The following is a 25,522-nucleotide window of genomic DNA, read 5'->3' as shown; positions in this document are numbered from 1 at the left end:
AAAACTAAGCCTGTTTTTAAGACTTGCATTATATATCCATTATATCATTCTCGTAATAGTTTTCAGTGCTTATACAATATGAGGCACAGAAGAAAATCACATTCCAAATAAAAATTCTTTGATGCATTTGCCATGAAAATAATGATAAAGCAGAGACAGGCTTGAGAGAATAGGCCATCCCCCATTAGGCTACAAAATCTTTTGTGACCTCTGTCAAGGCAGGATAAAGTGCTTCTAGTAGCTCCTTCCCAGATATAGCAACAGTACTCCATCCTAGGACGTACTTGGCTCTTATACAAGTAAAGAATTGCATAGCAGTAGAACGATCCCACCATTTTTCCAGCGACTTTGGAAACAAATTTGATGTACATGTTCTATTTCAGATCAGGAGTAAAGGTCAGACCCAGAAGCTTCTCAAAACATAGAGTCTTCCCAAGATGAGAGCCATTCATTTCAATTAATGCCAGACGGGGATCAGAGCATTGATAATGTAAAGATAGAAGTTTAGTTTTAGATGCATTAAAATTAACCATCTTTTTTCTCATTGTATCATGTGCTCAAGATCAGAGGAAAGAGAATCAGAGAGAACTTGGTCATTTATGGCCTTTGAAGTGTTGTCATAGATGGTAGTGTTATTAGCATAAATGTCGACAAATGATCTTAGGATGTGATTTGGGAGATCATTTATATAGATTGGGAGATAGTTGGGCCCAGCATAGATTCCTGAGGGACTCCAGCATTAATACTGTGAGCTTCTGATTTCTGCCCATCAATCACTACTCTTATGAACTTATCAGAGAGAAATGATTTAATAATTTAGAATACATTTCCAGCTATACTCTAGCTGGAGATCTTGTGGAGTAGACCTTTATGCCATACCTTATCAAATTGCCATAGAAGGGAAGCTTCTGTCGAGAGATTTGCTAATTCTATAAGAAATAACCGTTAGTACATCTGCTGTAGATGTAGCAGAACGGAAACCATATTGCATGTCACTAAAAAGGTTATTTTTGATGAGGTGATTGACTACTTTTCCTACTTAACACAGATTCCAGCAACTTACTCATGACGCACAGGAGACTTATTAGTCTGTACTGAGCGGGAGATGACCGATCACCCGAATTCTTAAATATGGGGCATACTGATGAGGTTTTCCAGTGTGTTGGAAAGTAATTCTCCTTAAGACAACACTTAATTAGCTTTGTAAGTATGGGAGTTCTAGTTGAAGCTTTTTCAACACTATAATTGGAATGCCGTCAGGGCATCAAGGTTTTTAATTAGCTATATTGAGCAAAGTGAGTCTAATCATAATACTCATTGTTTTATACAAAATTATTCAAAAGAGAAATATTTCAAAATAAACGTTTCCATTATGAAAAAAATATCCTTTTTTGTTTAGGATAATTGAGTTATTTCCCTTTGAGCAAACCCAACCCTTTTTTTCTTGTTTAATGGTAATAAAAAAAACTCATACAATTTCATTAATACTTTTAGTAATTTTATCACAAAAAATCAATTTTATAAATTAAAAAAAAAAAGATTTAAACATAGTTTTAAAAATTCATTTTTAAAACTTTTTAATAAATGTTAAAATCTTACTTGACTTGGTGATATTCACCCAGGATGAATATAGCATCCCAAATGAACACATATCACACACAATGATTTGTAGAGGCCAAGATAGTGAAGGGAAGCCAGTCCCAGGACCAGCAGTGAACACCATAAACCTGTGGAGCAGAGCTTGTTTGATGTCAGCTTTGATGGTGTATAACCATGTTTTTAGTTGGCTTCCTAGGCATCTCTGCCAATCTTGGAGTTGTTGCTTCATTGATGAACTCTCTAGCGTAACAATACGTAGCATGGCCAAATCAGCAATATTCCAGTACTCTAAACCTGTTGTAAGATGGGTATTCTTGCTAAAATAATAAGAGTTATGTAACTAATTTTTATTTTTAGTTACTTATTTAACATGTTTCCATATTAGTAAACTTCCAAACTAGTTTAAATAGTAAAAAAAAAAATTATATAGCAAAGTATGCTAGTTTATTGCCAATAACATGATACAGCAATACCAAATGAAAATTGGCTAGTCAAAATCAAAGTTTGAGCTATCATGATAGATGGGTGGACATTGTGTTTTACAAATGTTTATGATTATTTCTTCTTAACAAATGGCCACATATTGAAATGGGGCGGCTTATTACAGGTGCCATGAATCCAACTGTACTTTATGTGAGTGGAGGAAATACACAGGTGAGTAGAAAAAAAGAACATTCCTTTCATTTGTATATAATTTTATTAATATATATATATATATATATATATATATATATATATATATATATATATATATATATATATATATTTGAGCCATTGCTCAAAGGCAGCATGCTTCCGCAGGTTTAACCGACATAAGTCCAGTTAAAACAGACAAAAGTACATAGAAGCTAGAAGTAACGTTAAGAAAGAAATAGCGACAGCTAAGAGGGAATTTACGGAAACCACTAAAAAACGCATCGAAGCACAAAAACTAGGAACTCGTGACTTCTGGAAAATCTACAACAGTGTAGTAAATAATGGGCAATCAACAATTCCCCCACTAACCAACAATCATGAGGTTCTTTGCTCAGCAACCGAGAAGGCTAACATGCTTGCCAGTCGGTTTGCCTCAAACTCCACACTGGACCCTCTAAACCACCCCCTACCTCAATTTCCTATGCGGACAGACGCCACGCTAGACGATCTGATAATCACCCCTGCTCAGGTGCATGCTATCATAAAAAACCTTGACACTTCCAAAGCATGTGGACCCGACCTCATCCCAGCTGTGCTATTAAAAAAGTGCTCAGCCGAAGTAGCTCCAGTTCTCTCAAAACTCTACAACAAATGCCTTAATGAATCTTGCTTTCCGAGCTGTTGGAAAACTGCTTCTGTGGTACCAGTATTCAAGAATTCTGGCGAAAGAACTGACCCATTAAATTATCGCCCTATTAGCCTCCTCCCACTTTTTGCCAAAATATTTGAGACCTTAATTAACCATGCTCTAGTCCAGCATCTTACAGATGCTAAACTTCTGACCGACCATCAATATGGATTTAGACAAGGCCGTTCCACGGCAGACATCCTCACTGTAATCTCTGAACGCATATACTGGACAAAGCGGGAGAGGGCAGAGCGGTAGCTCTAGATATATCTAAGGCTTTTGACAGGGTATGGCATGAGGGTCTCCTCAGGAAGATTAGATCTTACGGTATCACTGGTAGAATACTTAACATAATTAAATCCTTCTTAGATAAGAGAAAAATCCAGGTTGTCCTCGACGGTCGTACATCTAAACAATATGATATAAATGCGGGAGTGCCCCAGGGATCTATCCTTGGACCTCTGCTGTTCCTGATATTCATAAATGACCTCCCCGACAAAATAGCCTCTGAGATGGGTATATATGCTGATGACACCACACTCTATAGCAGGTATGACAGGAAAACAAATGAACATATATCTAAAGTAATGGCAGAAACACTAGAGGATGACCTCCAATCAGTAGTGGAATGGGGACAAAAATGGATGGTAACGTTCAATGCCACCAAGACAAAACTGGTTTCATTCAATAATTACAAGAAACCTTCTCTACCACCTATAGCAATGGCCAACGACTCTTTATCTGAGAGTACGTCTCTCAAGCTCCTTGGCCTAACGTTCACAGGAAACATGAGTTGGAACAATTACATCAAGGGCATTGCCAGGGCCGCTGCAAGGAAGGTGGGCTCTCTCTACCGTGCTAGAAAACTTCTAACACCCGAAAGTATCCTGTACCTCTATAAGGCCACTATTCGCCCATGTATGGAGTATTGCTGTCATATTTGGGCCGGTGCATCGGCTACTAGTCTCTCGCTCCTTGACAGGGTTCAAAAGAGAGTCGCAAATCTGATAGGCTCTAAACTGGCATCTAAACTTCAGCCTCTGTCCCATCGTCGAAACGTTGCATCCCTCTGCCTGTTCTACAAGTATTATAATGGTGAATGCTCTGAAGAACTGCAAGCACTTGTGCCCCCACGACGTGAACACCCTCGACAGACTCGACAAGCTGCAAAATCCCACCCCCACACTGTAGAGATCCCTAGATGTAAAAGATCTTTCTACTCCAGTAGTTTCTTCCCCAGAACTGCTAGACTTTGGAATTCCATTCCAGGTCACTGCTTCCCCAACTGTACTGACATGCATAAGTTCAAGTGCAACGTGAACCAACATCTCGCTGCCCTAATCCCTACATAGTACCCCAGTAGATGTTTCCCCTGATAGTAGCCCCCTACACCAAAGTGGCAATGTGCCTTGTTTGGGGTGAAAATGTAATAAAAAAAAAAAAAAAAAAAAAATTTGGTAAGGTTATTGATAATTTATAATTAAAAATTAAAAATCCGTTTCATAAGAAGGAGCACAACAAAGTCAATAAATTGTACAATCGTTTCGGAAACGATGTTTTTTATTGTGACAAAACAAGATTATCTCCCTTCATTTTGCATATTTATATTTTTATTTAAACCTAAATTAAACGATGATGAAATAAGAAAACCGTTAGGAACTTCATTTTTGGCGTTTCAATTTGAAATTAAGCAGTTAGAGCATGTAGAAGCTACAGGCTTCATCTAAATGAATTGCTCTAAGGATTATTACGGCTTTCAAAGGATGAACCATTAAAAAAATATATATATACTTATATTTGTTGAAATTCTCTTAATAGCATCTTATTATAACATTATACATAATCTAAACCTAGCTTTGTAATTTTATTCTAACGTTTACTTTAAACACAGCTTTGTAATTTTATTCTTTTATTATTAACCAATATTAATTTACTTATCTACATCATTAATTAACTATTTTTCCTTATATTTTAATATTTTCCAGATTCATCTGCACTACTTAAATGCTAGGTTTATTTATGGTGTCTTTTATTTAAAAAAACAAAACAAAAAAAACCCAACCAATATTTTGCTGATGAGGAGACTTTGTTTTCATAAAAAACTATATGCTAAAATTATTGTCCTTGATTCAATGTCTGTCACAATAAAAAACATTGTATCCGAAACGATCGTACAATTTATTGGCTTTGTTGTGCTCCATCTTATGAAACAGATTTTTAATTTTTAATTTAAATTTTGAGTTATAAATTATCAATCAACTTACCAAATATAAAAGTAGCTCTATTTGCCTATTGAGCTTTGATACATCAGCTTTACAACGAGCATTATTCTTTTCCTGTATTTTAATTAAATTAGTATTTTTACTATAACATTAAAATACACTCTGCTCTATAGAAAATTGCTCTAACCCCATTTATATATATATATATATATATATATATATATATATATATATAGGAAAGTATTTCTTTCAAAACTCCACATATTAAAGACAATCCACTTCTTTTGTGTTTCCTTTTTGAAAATATGTTTTAACATGTTTTATGAATTCTTTATTCTTATTATAAGCTCTATTTCTTATTTGATTTTATTGAGCTTTTACATCTGGTTAGGATTAATTTATAAATATTAAGTCTTTAATATTCATAATATATTTTAAGTTTTCTATTTTGGATTATCTTTGTAAACTTAATTGTAATTCTTATTTCATTTTATATATATATATATATATATATATATATATATATATATATATATAAAATGAAATAAGAATTACAATTAAGTTTACATCACCTTGCAGCATTGAAACTGAGCACCTAGGATTAAATTCTTTGTTTTTCCTTCGATGGACGTACTGTCTATTATCACTGCCTAGCCTATTGAACTTGCTTTTGTTGCTCAAAAGCACTTTTCACCAATATGAAGAGTCATGATATTCATTGCCTCTGACAAAGTCCAGACGGAGCTTTCTGTTCTTTACAGAAATCATTGGCTTGCGTCTTACAACATATCCTCGCAAATTAAATTCCTTTAATCTGTTCTTGAAAGTAGAAAGAGAGCACTTTTTAACAAGATTGCACTGTTGTTGGATTTGGGGAGCCGTTTCAAATCTGTTTCTTAGGCTGCGGATCTTGATAGCATTGTCTTTCCTGTTAGAAGTAACTCTAGTACGACCAGATTTAGGGACATCACAGACACTGCTGGTGTTTTGGTGCTTTTGCACAGTCTTTGGTACCGTTTTTTCATCACATTTCAATCTGTGGCCGATTTCTCGATTGGATACACCAGAAAGGTGGAGATTAATGAGCTCCTGGCGATCACTAAGAGAAAGTCGTGGCATATGGACTAGTTACTTTGTATAACCTGGAACAACAACAATTATGATTAGAGATGCTTTGTTGCCTGTTGGTGGATATTTTAAACTGATTTAGGAGTAATAATTTAAGCTGGTTTTAAGCGAATTTGTTGCTGTGAACTGTCTTTTTGCTTCCTCAATTTGAAGTTATTTTTTTAAATTGACGTGAACGCTAGAATATTTCAATTAAAAGTCAAATATGAACAGGTAAAACTATAGTAGAATAAAAGGCGAATCAAATAAGGTATAGGTTGTTTAAACAGTTATATTAAATTTAGCTTACATTTGCAGTTCGGACTTTCTTTTTGCTGGCACTGTGTGTGTGTATATATATATATATATATATATATATATATATATATATATATATATTATTTGTTCTTTACACACACGCATATATATATATATATATATATATATATATATATATATATATATATATATATATACTCGCAGAGAGACCTGATGTTTTCCGGGATTGAATGATGATCAATGAATGTTTCACACTCCCATATTATTATTGTCATCTAAATCAGTGAAATACCATATTTTTCAATCAAATCAATTGATTACCTGACTCTGGTGGGGTATCCATCACGGTGCAACGAGAGGAAGCTTCACATGTCTCCCTAGAGACCTAGTCCACAATACATTGTAGCCTACATTGCACTGTAGAGAACCTACTGTTGATTTTATAAAATTATTTTTATATATAATGGCTTGAATTAAAGTTTAAAATGCAAAAGTCAAGTATCATGATTCAATTGTGCTCTAAACAGAAACATTCATTTCGAACATACCCCTATCATATCAAAGAACCTACTGTTGATTTTATATGCCTGGCCTTTCTGCTTGTGTAATAATAAAAATTCTCAAATGCACTTGTAATGTTAGGCTGTATAAGGTGTTAAATATATATATATATATATATATATATATATATATATATATATATATATATATATATATATATATTTTATTTGTTTTTAAATAAACAGTAATGTGTTGCTGCACAATCATGAGCATGTTTCGGTCAGCTAGTTTTTAGTTACTAGAAACCTCATCAGGCAATCCAGCTTATATGGAAGCAAAGTTTGCAATGAATATCTCGGGTTATCTTCTGGTAAAAGTCATTAAGAAATAGAAACAAGGGGCAAGATTAAGCAGTGTGTAAACAATATTAAAATGGGTGTGGGAATAAAGTAGACAGGGTTGGAGTTTAAGATGAAAACTGAAAGACAGAAAGAAATGTTATCTGCATAAGTGTTAGTTGTCTTAAATCCTAAGTTAATTTAGGTGTGAGTGGATTTTATTTGAATTTCAGAATATTCACATGAAAGAAGTTTTAGATTTAAAGAAAGGGCATTCAGTTATTGAGTACTTCTAATATGACCTAGATTCTGCCATGGTTGAATGGGCAGTGAGGAACGAGAGGGGTACCATATTATTGATTTTAAACTACCACCTAAACTAAAATATATAAATCATTACACTTGAAAAATATCTGCACATTTAACGTGTGTTTTTCAGGTTGATTATGGAAAAATAGCAATTATATATGGTTAAATATCTAGAGATTTATAAAGAATTAGAATTAGTGATTTAGTAAGCAATTGTTAATTGAATCGGAATTGGGAAAAATATTGGAATCGTCCCATCATGAATATATATGACTAAAATTACATTTAAATCATATTCCAAAATAAAAGGTTGATATATTTTTATGGATGTTACAAAACGATTATTTCAAATTAATAATTATAGATTATAGATTTTCACATTTTTTAAAACTTATACAGGAAAAGAAATTTTAGTTGTAAGGAATAATTTTTTATATTCTTCAATGAAAAAAGATATCAAAATGATTGAATTTGGTATTAAATAATCCAAAAGGGGTTGATATGCCATAAAAAAAATGGTGAACCACTTATAATGCATAGAGGAAGAATCCCTTATTACAAGAGATCAATCAAAGGAATGTTGTATTTAAACTTTAACATTTATTTCATATTAACAACAACTCTCTTTTTTTTTTGTTTTAATTTTGTTTTTTTCTACTTCAGGTTATTTCTTATTCAAAACAGCGTTATCGAATATTTGGAGAAACGATTGATATTGCTGTTGGTAATTGTCTCGATAGATTTGCTCGTGTTCTTAAGGTAAGTCCTCGTCTTAGTAGAGTAGAAAGTGGACGTTGGGTTTACTCTCGTCAGCCTAATGACTTTCATTTCCCTTATTTTGTCCTTTAGTTCTTGCATTCTGTGAGCAATGTTTTTGACAAAGGGGGAAGAATTGCTGTTTTCTGGGTCAGAACTGCAGGTCTTTGGAACTCCCTTCCGGGATTCTGCTTTCCCAACTGTACTGATATGCAGAAGTTCAAGTGTAATGTGAACAAACATCTTGCTACTCATCTCCCTTCATAATGCCCCTACTAATTAAGTCCCTGATAGTAGCCCCCTGCTTCAAAGTGGCACTGTGCCTTGTTTGGGATGAAAATTGAATAAAAAAAAGAAAAAAAAAAAGAATATATCTAATACTTGGCTAGTTTTTGATTTTTAAGTATTATTTTTTCTTTTTTCTTTTAGTTTCTTATACCAAGTGGCTTCATGGCTTGACTGGGTCAATTTAGATAAAAAAAGTCATTCATATTTTTACTAAAAACCATTCTTGATGGATTTTTGACTTTTTTTTTTACCTTTAATAATTTTTAAAAGAAATTTTTTTTTTTTTACTTTTTTTCGCCCCAAACTATTGGATGTAAGAGGCTATTATTTGAGATCATGTATAACAAGGGACTGTGGAGAGTTGAGCAGCGAGTTGTTTGTTCACATTATATTTAAACTTTTGCATGTGAGTATAGTCAGGGGAACATGAAACAGAAGGAATTTAAAAATCTACCAGTCTGAGGGAATAGACTATTAGAGTAGAAGGCTTTCCAATATCTAGGGACCTCAACAGTGAAGAGGTGAGATTTTGCTGCTTGGCAGGTTACTCAAGAATATGTACATCGAGAGAGTGTAACTGCTATTCAATTAAAATACTTATAAAACAGGCACTGGGATGCAACATTGCAGTAATCAGACAGAGGTTGGAGCTTGGCTGGTAGTGTGGGACATATTAAATTGAAGACTCATATTAGTGGTAGATGCACCATCCCAGATGTGACGAACAGTACTCCATGGATGACCGAATCATGGCTTTGTAGAGGTCTAGGATAGCACTGGTTTGTATTCCTTAAGTGGCTACTTATTTTCTCGTCTTTAAAATTCCAATTTCTAAAAAAATCATTCACAATGATAGTATTTATTTTTAGAAATGAGCCCCCCACTTATAAAGGCTAAAATACCACTCAAGGATAAGGGTTAATGAGATGGATAGATTAACAATTGGATTACAATCAATACTTTGATATGGTTTGGTATAAAGGTTTATTCCATAAGCGTGTTTGCTCCTCAAATCCTTTCTCTCTGATAGATTTTTAAAAGTAGTCATTGATTGACAAAAGTTTGAACTGCAGAGTATGTCAATGCTGATGTGCCTTAAGGATCGATTCTAAACCCAATCGTCTTCCCAATCTTCATCAATAATCTCCAAAATCGCATTCTGAGATCATCTATTGACATTTATGCAATCGAAATAACCATCCATGACAATACTTTGAAGAGTCCTAACAATGAGGATTTTTCTGATTCTCTCTCTGAATTGAAACATGTCGTGCAATGCAGAAAAAATACTAATATTGTGGAATCTTCCTGTCGACTCTGGAATCTTTCTGTCATTTCAAGCATTTGCACAAAATTTTGAACGTGACCCTTTATTTAATCCACAAGGAATAATATGCTCTCATTCCATTAGGTAGAAGTCCTAAGTAATTCACAATTGCATTTTTAGCACTGAGGATTGAACCTTCAACCCTCAGAAGAGTGTAACTTACAAGTGAATTTTACCAAGTACTTTATCCACTATGCCATGTGTCCTTGCAGACAATTCTAGTATGAATTTGAGAAACATTAAATCTATTTTGTTTTTAGGTGTACATTCTTACTACTTATCACTATAGATCACAATATATATATATATATATATATATATACACATATAATGTTAAAAGTCCACGTATGCTTCTAGGATAGTGATTTAAAGGTTATGAGGATTTTTTGAAGCATGAAAAACGATGTTACTTTTTGTATTTAATATTTTTATTGTTATTTTTTATATTTCAAGCGGACCTCCGCTCTTGGTCACAAAAAAGTATTGATACTTTTTTGTGACCAAGAGCGGAGGTCTGCTTGAAATATAAAAAATAACAATAAAAATATAGTAAAAAAGTAACATCGTTTTTCATGCTTCAAAATCCCTCGTAACCTTTAAATCACTATATATATATATATATATATATATATATATATATATATATATATATATATATACTAGCAGTTCCGCCCAGCTTTGCTCGGGCTCTATGTACTGTTCATAATGTTGTGTGAATATGTAAAGTAGTGCCTTTCTGTATAATAGTCTTCCTTAACTACCATAGAGAAAAGACAAACAAACATTTTCACTTTTTATATATATATATATATATATATATATATATATATATATATATATATAGATAGATAGATAGATAGATAGATATATAAATAGATAGATTGGATGCAATATATAGCAATGATTTAAAAAGTATTAAAAAAAGACTCATGCGCCACCACTGAGAATCAAAACCAAAACGTTCAGCTCACAAGTTATTTTGCCTCTGCCGTCAATGACTGGGCTATGAAAACGTTTATTGCAAGGTTAAAAATTAAAACATGAACCAATTGCTACTATTTTATGCATTCGTAATGCCGGCGTTCGACCTTCACCTGGCAAATTTCATTTTTTTTTTTAATTTTCACACTTTTGCACCGATTTTTCCGGGCTAAAACCCAAATATAAAGTTTAGCATGGGTTAAAATACCTTATATATGAAGTTTCATATCTGTAGACCAAAAACTCTAGGAGGAGTTTGGTAGGCAAAATTTGTTAAACAAAAATATATACGTATACATAAATATATATGGAAACAATTTTGTGTTTACTATAAACTTTTTACGCAAATATTATGCAAGTATAAATCATGTAGAATATCTGCATGAATATAATTACATGTAATAGTTAACTAATGATGATTATCCCATGAGAAAATCGAAGCAACTAATAGGGTATTAATTAAAATTAATGTTTAAAAGAATATGCAAATTAGCTAGATCTTTTGCTAGTGAATGCAATTTCAAAACTCATATATAAGAAAATTGTATTTTCTTTTTAAATAAATAGAAAAGAAGGTTTTTAATATGAATATAAATATACACAAAAGAAAAAAGAATTTATAGGAGTATAGATATATATATATACGTGAATATGTATATCTGAATGCAAATAAAAGTATATCTTGCTCTTTTTTATTGAGCACTATTGATAACCTTTTTAAATACATTGGTTTTCGTCTTTGAATATCTTTAATCTGGAATTATATACATATAAATATATATTCCCAAGTTCAACAAGATACACCTGAAGAAGGTCAGAGCAGTCAAAACATGTGGATAACACAGAAAACAGTCATTTGTTTCATCCCTATCGGGTCAGGTTCTACAGGATATTGAGAGATTTCCAGAGGAAAGACATGACTGATAGAGTATGTGTCTATAGCTCCATTCCCTTTCCTTACCTTCACCATGTGCACCAATCCATCACTTCCTTGGATTAGCTGTAGAACTTCACCAAGGCACCAAAAAGGCCTTGTCTTCAAATGGCATTTATGGGCACTATATCTCCTGGTTTTACTTTATCTTCAAATGAACAATCAGCCAAGCTCATTGCTCTTTCTCTGAGACTCAACAAATAGTCCTCATTCCAAACTTCCCTAAATTTGGTCAGACTTTCCTCCCGGGAACGCAGGGTTTGAATTAAGTCACTTCGACTAATAGGATTGATCGTTTCCAGGTCCTGGTTTTCTAACGGCATTATTATTCCCTGACCAACACTCGCATTCATGAGAGAGTTAGGGGTTAAGACATTTAGATCAACATTCTCAGATTGTCACATTTTTATCATAATTAAAAAGGTGATTATTTTTGCAATCTGCCATTATATTATATCATTATATTATATTATTATTATTATATTATATCATAATATTATATCATATATTATTATACAGGCTTTTTGTTTGGTTTCTGTATCTTCCACAAAAGTAAAAAACACTTCTTTCAATTGTTTTGTTATATCTGAAGAAGATTTTATCAGTTTATGGCCAGGTATTTGTCAATAAAAAACAATTGGCTTTTAAAAATGTGTGATTTTTATCTGCTTCACTCAATATGTATGAAGAATTACAATTGACAATGGCAAAACTCTTGGTTCTTATCTAGAATTTCTCCTACATTAAAAACAAAATAAAGAAAAATCTGTATGATGTATATACCCATGGCAAAATGAAAATATCATATTCCAAAACTCACAAAAATTGTTCAAGTAGTTTTATTATAAAAATAAAACTACTTAAAATAATTTTTAAGCACTTAATGGAAAATCATAGACATTACAACACAAATCTCGCAAGTTTGAATTATAATTGGGTTATCTCCCGTTATTTTTTTAAAACTGTTTTCAAAATGCCACACAAGACAACTGCTCTGTGGTTACTTATAAAATTTAATTTTCCTATTTAAAAATAAAACTACTTAGTTAATTTACTTGATTTTTGGAATATATTTTCGTTTGGTCACAGGTACATACAAATTTTTCTTTATTTTATTTTTTTAAGATGGGAAATTCGGGACAAACACCAAAAATCTCTATAAATATGAATCATTGTTGGTAATGTAATACTTTTCAAAACTACTAAAATTGTTAGTAATTTTTTTCTTTTTTTCATTTCAGCTTTCAAATGATCCGAGCCCAGGCTATAATATTGAACAATATGCAAAAAAGTAAGATGTTTTAAAATATAGTTCTGACATTATTCAAACTGACTTCCTTTGCAGATTGTGATTCCTGTGTTGCTTATTTTGTGTTAGAGAACTAATAACAACATAAAATATTTGGATTTTCCAGACTACTGTTCTCATCTTGAATATTCTACCTTATCGTTTTTGGTAATTTTGGATATGTTCATTACTGTGACACGACAAGTAGATACCATTGGTGTTTTACTTGAAATTCAATATTTCAAATTTCACTATCATAGTGAAGTACCAAAACTGGTACAAAGGTCAGTTATCTTCCGCAAGAAGAAATTGATGTTAGGTCAGAGTGATTCCCCTTGGTAATAAAACGTATTTTTTTCACTAAACGAAAATAATGAAATTGCGAGACGAAAATCGTGTTTACATTATTGGCGCTTTAAAATAACGTTCCAATGTAGTAGACACTCTGAACGTAAAAACATACCCATATTTAATAAATCTAGCAAAAATCAACTAATGGTCAAATTTTCGTGAAATTTTTGACACTTATCCATTTTAGAAATGTAGTTTTCGTAAAATATACGAGGGGAAATATTTTTTAGTGCGTGTTCCCCCCCATATTTATTTTTTTGAAATTCGAACAAAATATATTTAAATCTACCGAAATTTCTATTTATTATGAAACATAAGAGTTCAAATAAGTATAAAATATTTATTTTGTAAAAATTTTAATACACATATTGAACAAAAATTAACCTTGAAGCTGCAATTAAAAAATTGATATAAATTTAATATTATTATGTTTTTTGTTTTAGATAGCGTTTTTTTGAATTAATATATCAGTTGAATTGCCAAGAAAAAGAAATTTTGTAAACATTAATTTTTAAAATTAAAACGATTAAAATTCCATTATTTCAAAATATTCTGTTACAACATAGCTTTTTAATTAATTGTGTTTAAATTTTTCTTTTTTAAATATTAAGTTTTAATATACACATGACTCTTGTCAGCTATTTTATCACCAGATTAAAACGGTCCTGGATGTGACCTAAAACTATATCCGATGATGAGACCCCACCTTGCAGGCCTATAGAGAGTGTAGAGCCACCCTTTAATTGCCATTGCTCCCAGGTTCACTCTGATCCGGAGTGGTAGTACCTGTTAGGGTCCCAACTATGGGTTAAATATATACTCCATTAAAAATCGTTCCTCAAAATAACTAGATTCGGCATTAAATAACCTGAAAAAGGTTGATATGCTGTAAAACAAAAACAACCAACCAACCAGATTAAAACCAATTTGAAAATATTATTGCACAAATATTAAGCATTTTGTAGGCCCCCCCTCATATTTTGTTTGTCTTTTTTTACCAAAAAAAAATATGGAAGCCCGTAGGTAACCAAATGAACATTCAGTAAAACCATATTTAATATACAAATGTTTATAATATTATTAATCGTTAAACTGTGTAAATCTTAAAACCTAACAAAATTATAACAAAGATTAATTATTAATTGCAGTTTGAAGAAGATAAACAAAGGTTTTAAAAAATCATTAAGTCGCTTCTGCTTTTCCATAGTTCGTATAGTTAACACAAATCTGACGTCACGGAAACATGTGGTCCATTTTTCACAATCGTTTGGCAGACTCTATCGCCCATTATGTGTTTTGTTTTTATTTTTGTATTTTTACCCCCCCCCCCTCCTCCATCGTGGGAAACGACACAGCTAAAAGAAAAGATGAAAAAAACGAAATCCGTGACACACAATGTTGGGGTCGGTGATTGTTCTTTTCGAGTGGGGTAATACGTATCATAGCTGTACCGATCTGACATTTTAGTTAAGATTTTTAAATTAACAAAATAATATGTAAGCCTTAAAGAAATTAAAAATAAAAACGTAAAGATAAGGGAGATAACTCTCATTTTTAAAAGTTATGAGTTACCTCTCTTTTATTTTGAGTCGAATATAAAATGTTTTGCTTACGATTTACTTTTACTTAATGCCATTAATCAGAATCGGCCATTAAAAATGCCGTATATGAACGTGAATAAATCAACTTACTATCTTTCGAAGCTTATAACTACTTGAAAAATGTAATTCAACCCCTAATTCTTTTTTCAATTAAAGGAGCAAAGACAAAATTTTTAAAAATAACAAGTTTAATAGTAAATTATGCAATATTTGTTTTTTTTAAATCGGTTTTCTTTAAAAAAGATTTAAAGAAAATCAACGAAATTTTGCTTACTTCGATTATAAAAATATATATACATTCAAAAAAATCACTTACCTATAAAAAATTCTATTCAATGTGTACTTCCATTGTTCATTTTTAAGAATTTATCCATATTTATACTTATATTCCATGTCCTTTTTAAATAAAATACTTTTTTAAACAAGGATTAAAAAAAAAAACGCAAACTCTCTGACTTTTTTTTGCGATTATCTTACAGTGAGTTATAAACACCAGAATTAATATGTGTTTTTATTGCATGCTGGTAACCAAAATTAGTATTTTTGGGCCTCCATAGTTAAAAAAAAAAAAGCACACATTCACTTATAAATTTTTGCCATTAAACGAAGAACCCAGTGGACCGATTTTTTTTTTTTAATTCTCTAATCAAAAACTCGTGTATTTCATTAATTATATTTTATTTCTACTATATCAAGTTCTTAGAACTGCATGCCTGTGGAACTCTGTTCCGTCTGCCTGCTTCCCACCTGACTACAACTTGGATGTCTTCAAGTCCAACGTTAACAAATTCCTAATGAACCGCCCCCTTAAGTAAACACTTCATCTTCACACTAACGTAATGTACTTGCAATAACCCTTATCCCTGAGTGGCTTCTGGGCCTTGATAAGTGGTGACCTCTGTGTAAAAAAAATAAAAAATAAAAAATAAAAAAAATAAATAACTAAAAAAGAAAACATTGAATGAAATAGAAAAAATTCTCGTCAGCATCCGGTATTTACTTGACGATATAAGCATAACATGAGCTTTCATTAAAAAAAAAAAAAATTAATGTGGTTTAAAAAAAAAAGATTTTACACTTTGGACTTTACAGGTAAATTTCCAAAAAACTATTCTTTTTTTTTGTTCTAAATTAGAATAATTTTATTTATTGATTTTTTATCTTCAATTTGTGATATATAAAACTTTGGTGAGTAAATTAATGATTTAAATTTTAATAGACATTTCAAAATGGTGTGGGTGGGGGAGAATTAAAAAAAAAAAAGTTTGTCTAAAATATTATATTCGGTTTATTGCAAAGAGCATAAATTTCACATTGAACCTGAAAAATCGTAAAAATTGAACCAATAGAAAAATTTTGATAGATTTTTAAAGTTTAAAAATTGAAAAAAATTTCACTCGTAAAATTTAATTGATTTCATACATAAAAAAAATGGCTGGTTGAATGCGCTCTGGCACTTTGTAAACACTGTTTTTTTAAAAAATAAAAAATAATATTTCTATTATTTTTTAAACAACTTTAATAGTTTATTTTGGAAGTATATTCCTGACAGAAAGTAAACAACCCACTTTAACTTTTTATGAAAATATTACACAAGTATGAATCATGTAGAATATCTGCATAGATATAATTACACGTAATTGTTAACTAAAGATGATCATCCCATGAGAAAACTGAAAAAACTAATAAGGAATTAATTGAAATGAATGTTTAAAAGAATATGCAAATTAGTTAGATCTTTTGTAGATGAATGCAATTCCATGGCCGTATATAACAAAGTTGTATTTTCTTTTTAAATAAATAGAAAAAGGGTTTTTAATATGAATATCAGTACACAAAAGAACCCAAATATATATATCTTCTCAGGAAAATCAAATCATACAGTATCACTGGACAAATACTTAACATAATTAAATCCTTCTTAAATAAGAGAAAAATCCAGGTTGTCCTCGACGGTCGTACATCTAAACAATATGATATAAACACGGGAGTGCCTCAGGGGTCTATCCTTGGACCTCTGTTATTCCTAATATTCATAAATGACCTCCCTGACAAAATTGTCTCTGAGATGGGTATATATGCTGATGACACCACACTCTATAACAGGCATGACAGGAAAACAAATGAACACATATCTAAAGAAATGGCAGAAACACTAGAGGATGACCTTCAATCTGTAGATGATGGTCACATTCAATGCTGCCAAGAGTAAACTTGTTTCCTTCAATAATTACAAGAAACCTTCTCTACCACCAATAGCAATGGCCAAAGATTCATTACCTGAAAGTACTTCTTTTAAACTCCTCAGCCTAACATTCACAGGAAATGTGAGTTAGAACAATTACATTGAGAGCATTGCCAGGACCGCTGCGAAGAAAGTAGGCTCTCTTTACCGTGCTAGAAAGCTACTAACGCCTTAAAGTATCTTGTACCGCTATAAGGCCACCATTCGCCCATGTATCGAGTATTGTTGTCGTATTTGGGCTGGTGCATCTGCTGCTAGTCTCTTGCTCCTAGACAAGGTTCAAGAGAGTCGCCAACCTGATAGATCCTGAACTGTCATCTAAGCTTCAGCCTCTGTCCCACCGATGAAATGTTGCATCCCTCTGTCTGTTCTACAAGTATTTTAATGGTGAATGCTCTGATGGACTGCAAGCACTTGTGCCCCCTCGACGTAAATACCTATGACAAACCCGATAAGCAGCTAAATCCCACTCCTACACAGTAGAGATCTCTAGATGTAAGAGAGCTTTCTACTCCAGTAGTTTCTTCCCCAGAAACTGCTAGACTTTGGAATTCCCTTCTGGGTCCCTGCTTCCCCAACTGTACTGACATGTAGAAGTTCAAGTACAGTGTGAACCGACATCTTGCTGCCCAACTCCCTACATAGTACCCCAGTAGCTTATGTCCCTGATAGTAGCCTCCTGCACCAAAGTGGCAATGTGTCTTGTTTGAAGTGGAAATGTAATAAAAAATCTATAAAAGTGAGAATAGGTGTATGTGAGGACACGTCTCAACCTATATATTCAATGAATTTTGGATCTACAGACTTAAAATGTGATATATAGGGTATTCAGACATATAGAAAACTTTTTTATCGGTTTTCATTTGGAAAAAAAGAGCTGCTAAGGAGTCAAAATTGAAAAATTGGTACTTGAGAGGGGGGGGGTAATCGGATTTTTTTCTGTTTGCCAACTGTTTTAAGGCTGCACATACATGAGTATGAAACACGACAGCTTCTTTATATCAAGAATAAGTAGGTTGTAAAAACACTTTTTAAGGATCATGTAAATCTGATCTAATGATTATTGTACTTGACTCAATGTCATAAAGGTTTGGTTTCGATCTCAACTTGAGTATTTTATTTTTTTTACTTACATGAAGTGAACTGTTTAGAAAAAAACATAATACCTGTCTCAGTTTCTTTTCATTTTTTTTTTTACTTCATTTTTTAAAAGGAATTTAGCGTTATGTTTGATACGTACGGTATTTCTGTTTATAATGAATAATAAATCTGCATGAATGATAATATAACATGTGTATTTTATAACCAGGCAACACTGGGCAGCTTGTTAATTATTTATAATTGTGTAACAATCTTTCTTGCCAGAATTGGTATGTTAATGGAGATGACATTAACAGCCAATTGAGTTATCTCCTCTTTGAAAATTAGCTGTTTCGAGTATAAAATTATATGGTTTTGGACTGACAGGTAATTTTTGGAAAGACATTGAAGCAAATTAGAGTGCTTGTGCATTATAAGTGAAAATCCCCAAAAAATGGTAAAGTAGAAAAATAATTATAAGTAAAAATAAAATTATCAAATAGAGCAATTTTATTGCATTTTTAATTTTGAAGAGTTCTTAGAATACAGGGGGGATAATTATAGTCTATCAATTTGTCTAAATAATTCTAACTTTTGAACGGTCAATATAAGTGAACCTCTGCTTGATAAATGCGTGTCCATTGGTTACGATAAATGGGTGTGTGAATAACAAAGAATCTGATTGACCGACTAGCAAATCCAGTACCATGGGGAGATATAGACACAGGAAGCAACATCGATTAAATGCAATAACTTGACAAATCCTCGCGAGGATGAAACTGTGTAGCTTAATTGCCATATATATTTTCAAAACTTATTATTGTATTATATTCATGTATATTTTGTTATCTTTAATTTATTTTCTGTTATTTAAATAAATTGCTATTATTTTGATGTATGATTTTTTTTTCTTAAAAAGTTTCTTAAAATGCTCCCAAAGTTTCTTCAATTACATATGACAAACTGACTTATCTCTCTTGTTTCTGTTAGTTTTTATCATTTCAAATTGGTGGATCAAAAAAAAGCTGTTTTTTTAAAAATATTTTTGGTAAAGAATAGTTCTACCAGATCTTCTACCTGATAACTTTTTTGTAATTTTTAGAATCGTTACTAATCTCGTGATGACACATGCGTACGTACAAGTGTTTTTAAAATGTATTTTTTAATTGTTTTGAAATCCAATTATAATGCATAAGCCCTCAAATTAGTCGAAAGAACATGCTGCAAAGTTAAGAAAGCAAGATGTTTATTTGTGAGATGCATTGCTATTTATGTTTCACTTTGAAAATCCGTGCAACTTTATTTTATATATTAGATAAATAATTGTATATATTAGATAATAAAGTGCCAAACATGCCTAACATGGTTTCGGATTTTTTATTTTTTTATTTTTTACACATTCTAAAATTGGTTTAGTATATCATATCGTTAGAATTAACTGTTTATTCCTTCAAAATATCCAGTATTCAGATGATAATGCTTTGTTAGTTGTGCATAATCTTTTTATTTATTGTTATTGTTTGTTGTTGTTTTTTTTTTTTAACAGAGGGAAAAAATTTGTTGAACTTCCATATGTTGTGAAAGGAATGGATGTTTCATTTTCTGGCCTTCTTTCTTATATTGAGGTAACTATTTTATTCACCCCCTCCTCTCTCTATTTCTTTTTATAGCTCTCTTTCTCTTTTTCTTTCTCTTTTTCTCTAGTTTTCTCTCTATCTTTTTCTTTCTCTATCTCTTTTTTCTCTTTATCTCACTCTTTCCTATTCTCTCTCACATTCTTTTTCTTTCTCTTTTTTTCTTTCTCTTTTTTTCTCTATTTCTCTCTTTCTCTCTCTTTTTCTTTGTCTCTCTGGATACCTTCCACATCTTTAAGACAGAGAAGGCTTTGGCTGATTGGTCCTTCCTAGAGAAGTAAATACGAACTTGAATGACAATCTCCTATGGAAAAATTATGCTACAAAAAATTGGTTGTATATCACAAATATATCGATCAACTTTGGAGGCAAAATCTGTAGCACTTGCTGACAACAATGTCTGACAGAGATGGTAGAAAAGAATGAATCCATAGAGTACGAGAAAAATTCTACATCTGATTCATTAATTGAAATTTACTTTGGTTTAAAGAATGTAAAAACAAAAAAAAAACCCAACTTTTTTTGTTTTAATTTTCTCATCATTTTGTTCTAACTGAGGATGGGGCATTCTACCAGATGCTAGATTTTCACCCGCTATCTCATACATTCTAACCGAGAGATCTTTTTAAGATTCTAGCTGTCCCTTCTTAAGTGTAATTGTTTATATCTTTCTTGCATTTGGGTCACCAGGTATATTTGCTTGGTAGTTTTTTGAAATTTGTTTTTATGAATTCAGTTGTTCCTATAATGACTGGAATGATAAAGATCTTCCTAAGATTCCAATTTCTTTTCACGATGTACATGAAACCTTGGTATTTTGTTATCTTTTCCCTCTCAGCTCTGTTTGATCCAACATCATTAGGGGCACTGACTTCTAATAAGGTTGCTTCTTTTTCCTTCTTGTCCTATATTATTATATCAGGTTTAACCCTTGTTTCATTTTACTTTGGTTGAAGTTTTCAAAAATCCTGGGGTTAACACTTAATCATAAGTGTTCAAATATTCCATCAAATTCTCCTTTATGTTTCAAACATTGAGTTAATAAAAAAGTTAGTAATATTAACTTCTCTCTCACTTGTTGACCAGTTAATCATGTTATAGTATATCTTTCTTTTTAATTTCTTGATCTTACTGGATTCCAGGAGAAGAATTTGTCTAGTCTAGTGGAGTATCCAGCTTAGTGTTGTTACTTGAGGCAACATCACTTCGAGAAGATGCACCAATCCTCATATAATAAACCAATGGAAAGTAGCCATATCGAGGGGATTTTATTTGTGTTTCAAATACGATGTTATTTTAAATATTTCAGTATATTATGTTCATGGAAATTATTATAAATAATTTCCCATTCAGCTTCATTCTTTTTTATAAATCTCTGATAATTATATTTTCTGTGCATATTTATATTTGTGTGTAACGTTAAAAAAAAAAGTGAAGAAAAATTTTAAATTGCTTACCATCAGACAATTTCTGTTAACATGTGAAAACTTTGTGAAAATAAACTTCATTTTATGAATAACTCCACAATATTACACATCCGAAATAGACTACAAAGGTCGTTCCAAAAATAAAACTTTGTATATTTTTTTAACTCAAAAAGTTGAAGAACTACTAAGATGAAAGTGGTACCATTTAAAGAAGTAACCTTTTGTGCTCCAGAATTTATTTTTTCTACATAGTCACCACCATTCTCAATGCACTTTTGCCAGGAATTCAATGGTGCATCTCTGCTTCTGATGCATATGTCTATGATGGGTTGCTTTCTTAGAGTCTCGCTGTCAACATCTACAACAGAAAGATGAAACTTTCAGGTCATGAATGCATAAGTTCAGTTATAATAACAATGCAATTTACAATCCCCTTTGATCTATTCAGGCGTAACAAAAATTAGCAGACATTATTTTTAGAACAATATAGTTTTGCACCACTTTTATATCCCTTATCACGATTAAAATCAAAAAAAGGTTTTTTTCATTAAAATTTAATAGTTGTTTTTTCCACTAAAATTTGATAATTGTTTTTTTTTTTAAATTTGAAAGTTTTTGTTTCATTAAAATTTAAAATAGTTGTTTTTTATTCTTAAAATTTAAAATAGTTATTTTTTTCTTAAAATTTAATAGTTTTCTTTTCTTTAAAATTTAATAGTTTTTGTTTTCTTTAAAATTTAATAGTTTTTGTTTTCTTTAAAATTTAATAGTTTTTGTTTTCTTTAAAATTTAATAGTTTTTGTTTTCTTTAAAATTTAATAGTTGTTTTTTTTTTCTTTAAAATGTGAACAGGAGAAAGCTCCAACATGGATCAAAAATAAAGAGTACACCCCAGAAGATTTGTGTTTCTCATTACAAGAAACGGTATTTGCAATGTTAGTGGAAATAACAGGTAAGTCCCTATTTACTTACCTTCCTACAAAAGGAAAAGTAAGCACAAGAACGGTTTACAAATTTACTTTATGCTTTGGAATTTTTGGTACTTATGCAGAATAAGGATCATGCTATTGTTGAAGTTTCCCATGCAGTTTACATAAATTGCTGGAAAGTACCGAAACGCTGAACCAACGAAATCACAGCAACCACCATCATTTAAGAAAACATCTATTTGCTATTGTTGTTGAATAGCGGGGTCTATATATATTGTTATGTTTGACATTCATCTTCGTCGCCAACTGTTATGTTTGCAGTTTGAACCAAATAATGTATAAGGCAATACAAATAAAGACTCAACAAAACAAAGGTAGATCAATAAGAAGTGTATTAGAAAAAGTATATTTACAGTATATTTACATAATGGTTGTCAGGTAAGAGAGTCTTGGCTGGAGAACATATCTGCTCTCGGCTCGGCCTTCGGTGGCTTCTTGTTAACACACACTCAGACTAACCGAGTCTTGCTATTTATGTGTAATATTATCCACATATGTAAATGAGTGGGTGCCACCATAACATATATATATAAGGGAGTGTATATAATGTATTTTGAGTACATAATGTTCTTTGTAGATGTGTGTATAACTGCTTACATACATTTCACATATTGATGCAGTTCGACAGGATATATAACATTTTATAAACAAATATTTCCTTAACAACAAAGGGATGGAACATCTGCAGAATTACATCTTGCCAAACAGGAAAACATTACCTTCATTCATCTGGGGTTTTGGTTGATGAACCAGCCAAAGCTGAAATGAACATTTCTTCCAAACGATTAAATCTATATGCATTAGTATAAATTATTATATGGTCATATATATATATATATATATTGCAAGTTATGAAAATATATATGGCAATTAAGCTACACAGAATATTCTTTGTTTCATTCTCATGCGCAAGAATGAAATGCAGAATATTCTGTGTAGTTTCATTGTCATATATATTTTCATAACTTACTACCAAGCTCTATGTACATATCGAGCACTGTTGAAGTAAATACTGAAAATTTATGCATAAAATGATATCTTTGTACATTAATTTATGTGATTAAATTAAATAGTTATATATATATATATATAATTCATTAATTCATAATAATGAATAATTGGTTCCCTATAAACTTCTTGGATGTTGGATATTTTCATGATATTTTTTGAATTACTTAATCTATATATAAATATAAAAGTAATCTTGTCTGTTCGTGTGAGGAATGGTCTCTACCAAACTCCTTTGTTAATGTTTTACTTACAGACTTAAAACTTGATATATAAGGGATTTGAACATGTAGAATAAATTCAATTCGGTTTTTAGTTGGTAAAAATAGCTGCTAAGGAATCAAAATTGAAAAAAATTGAAAAAAAAATGTTCATCTGCATATGCGCAAACATACATTTATACTTTGACATTTTTTACATTTTTTATATGTGTAACGAAATAGTACAAATGGAAAAAAATGAGGTTGGAGAGTTATATGCTTTGGTTTCGATTCTAGCTGATAGTAATCAAGTCGTATATAAATATATATATTTGTCATCCACATACAGTACTGTTTCATTGTATCACAACTCATCAGTGTGGCTAGACATACACCTTTCCCCAGCTGTGGATTGAACCTGCAACTGTCGAGTTAACAGTCAGCTGTTCTAACCATCGGACCACAAATCAGTGCTGTAAATATTTCCCCTCGAGTGTGTATTAAATCCACACCCACCCGTCGCTTACAGTGCTCAAACCATAAGTTTGTTTACAAACAAATTAATAGTGGGCTTCGCTTAATTGCTTAAATAATGCGTCGGGTGAAAATATATTTACAAAGTGCTCAACCATATATATAATATATATATATATATATATATATATATATATATATATATATATGGTTGAGCACTTTGTAAATATATTTTCACCCAACGCATTATTTAAGCAATTAATTATATATATGGAAGTTTTAAAAGCCAAAAGCAATGCGGAATGGACCGGAATCACGAGAGTAAAGAAAAGAAAAACAAACAAATAAATAGACGGGTATGTTTAAAGTAGAGAAATGTCTAACTGTTTATTCATCTATCATTCCTCACTTCATTATATAATTAATTTGTAACCAAGTTGTTGGTATGTCCAGTGTATAAAAAGTCCGTTAGTGGTATGGAACTTTGATTAATTTCGGGAGCGTTATCTAATAAGGGGGAACGTTGTGTGATTGTCTAGTTGTTTTGTCTATTTGTTGTATTTTCATATTTAATTGTTCATATGCCTTTGTGTGTGTGTGTGTGGTACATGTATTTTAGACATACCTTCATGCTCATCGATATTGGTCCACCTGAATTCATCTCATGTCTTGGAGGGGACACGGGAACCTGTTTGGACGAAGATTCAATCACTCCAGAACGATGAATTGGTTTTATAGTTTTATTCACTTTCCAGATGTTTCGCAGAAGGATGGAAAGTGAATCTCTTGCTTGCGTGGTTTCTTCTTGGTCTCATTTCCACACATGTCAGTGCCCCCCCCCCCCAGTGAAGGGGAGGAGACAACTGTTAAGCCATCCGTCGCCTTCTATGTCAAAACTCAATCTCCTCGATTCAGCTAAGCTGATCACGTGACTCACACGCATCCGATCAGCTGACCCTCACTTCCAGTCAATGTGTCTACAATATAATTTACTCACCTCCCGCTCTTTCTCTCGATCCATTCTCTAACTAGCAATGCACATGGCCATTAAAACGCTTTGGATAATCACAGATTTCAAGGGGTTTCTGTTAAAATAGTCATATTTTAAAAACCAAAGCACTTTAAGTCTTCAAAATACCACCGTTTTGTTCGGAAATGAAAATACTTTCAAATGAATTAGTAAATAATAACATACATTATATATTTTTAGAGTTTTAAGCAAATAAAAATGATAAAAATGTGAACATCATAAAACGGCAT

At 31.6% G+C, this 25,522-nt stretch overlaps 1 protein-coding gene across 5 annotated transcripts in view; it reads left to right on the top strand.

The window, feature by feature from the left end:
• Positions 1–25,522, top strand: part of LOC145277509 (putative tRNA N6-adenosine threonylcarbamoyltransferase) — an 82,972-nt gene that overhangs the window by 22,765 nt on the left and 34,685 nt on the right. For 3 of the 5 annotated variants that reach the window (XM_080128930.1, XM_080128929.1, XM_080128926.1), the window contains exons 5-9: positions 2,184–2,253; positions 8,343–8,438; positions 13,207–13,256; positions 20,077–20,155; positions 22,444–22,543. In XM_080128930.1, coding sequence (XP_079985056.1) covers positions 2,184–2,253; positions 8,343–8,438; positions 13,207–13,256; positions 20,077–20,155; positions 22,444–22,543 — 395 coding nt within the window. Of the gene's footprint in view, positions 1–2,179; positions 2,254–8,342; positions 8,439–13,206; positions 13,257–20,076; positions 20,156–22,443; positions 22,544–25,522 lie in introns of all 5 variants that reach the window. The other 2 variants (XM_080128931.1, XM_080128928.1) reach the window with 1 other exon arrangement.

The sequence above is a fragment of the Euprymna scolopes genome, chromosome 6 (genome assembly GCF_053919585.1).
Source record: "Euprymna scolopes isolate OS-2025 chromosome 6, ASM5391958v1, whole genome shotgun sequence".
NCBI classification, from domain to species: Eukaryota; Metazoa; Mollusca; class Cephalopoda; order Sepiida; family Sepiolidae; genus Euprymna; species Euprymna scolopes.
This window is presented reverse-complemented; position numbering and strand designations above follow the sequence as displayed.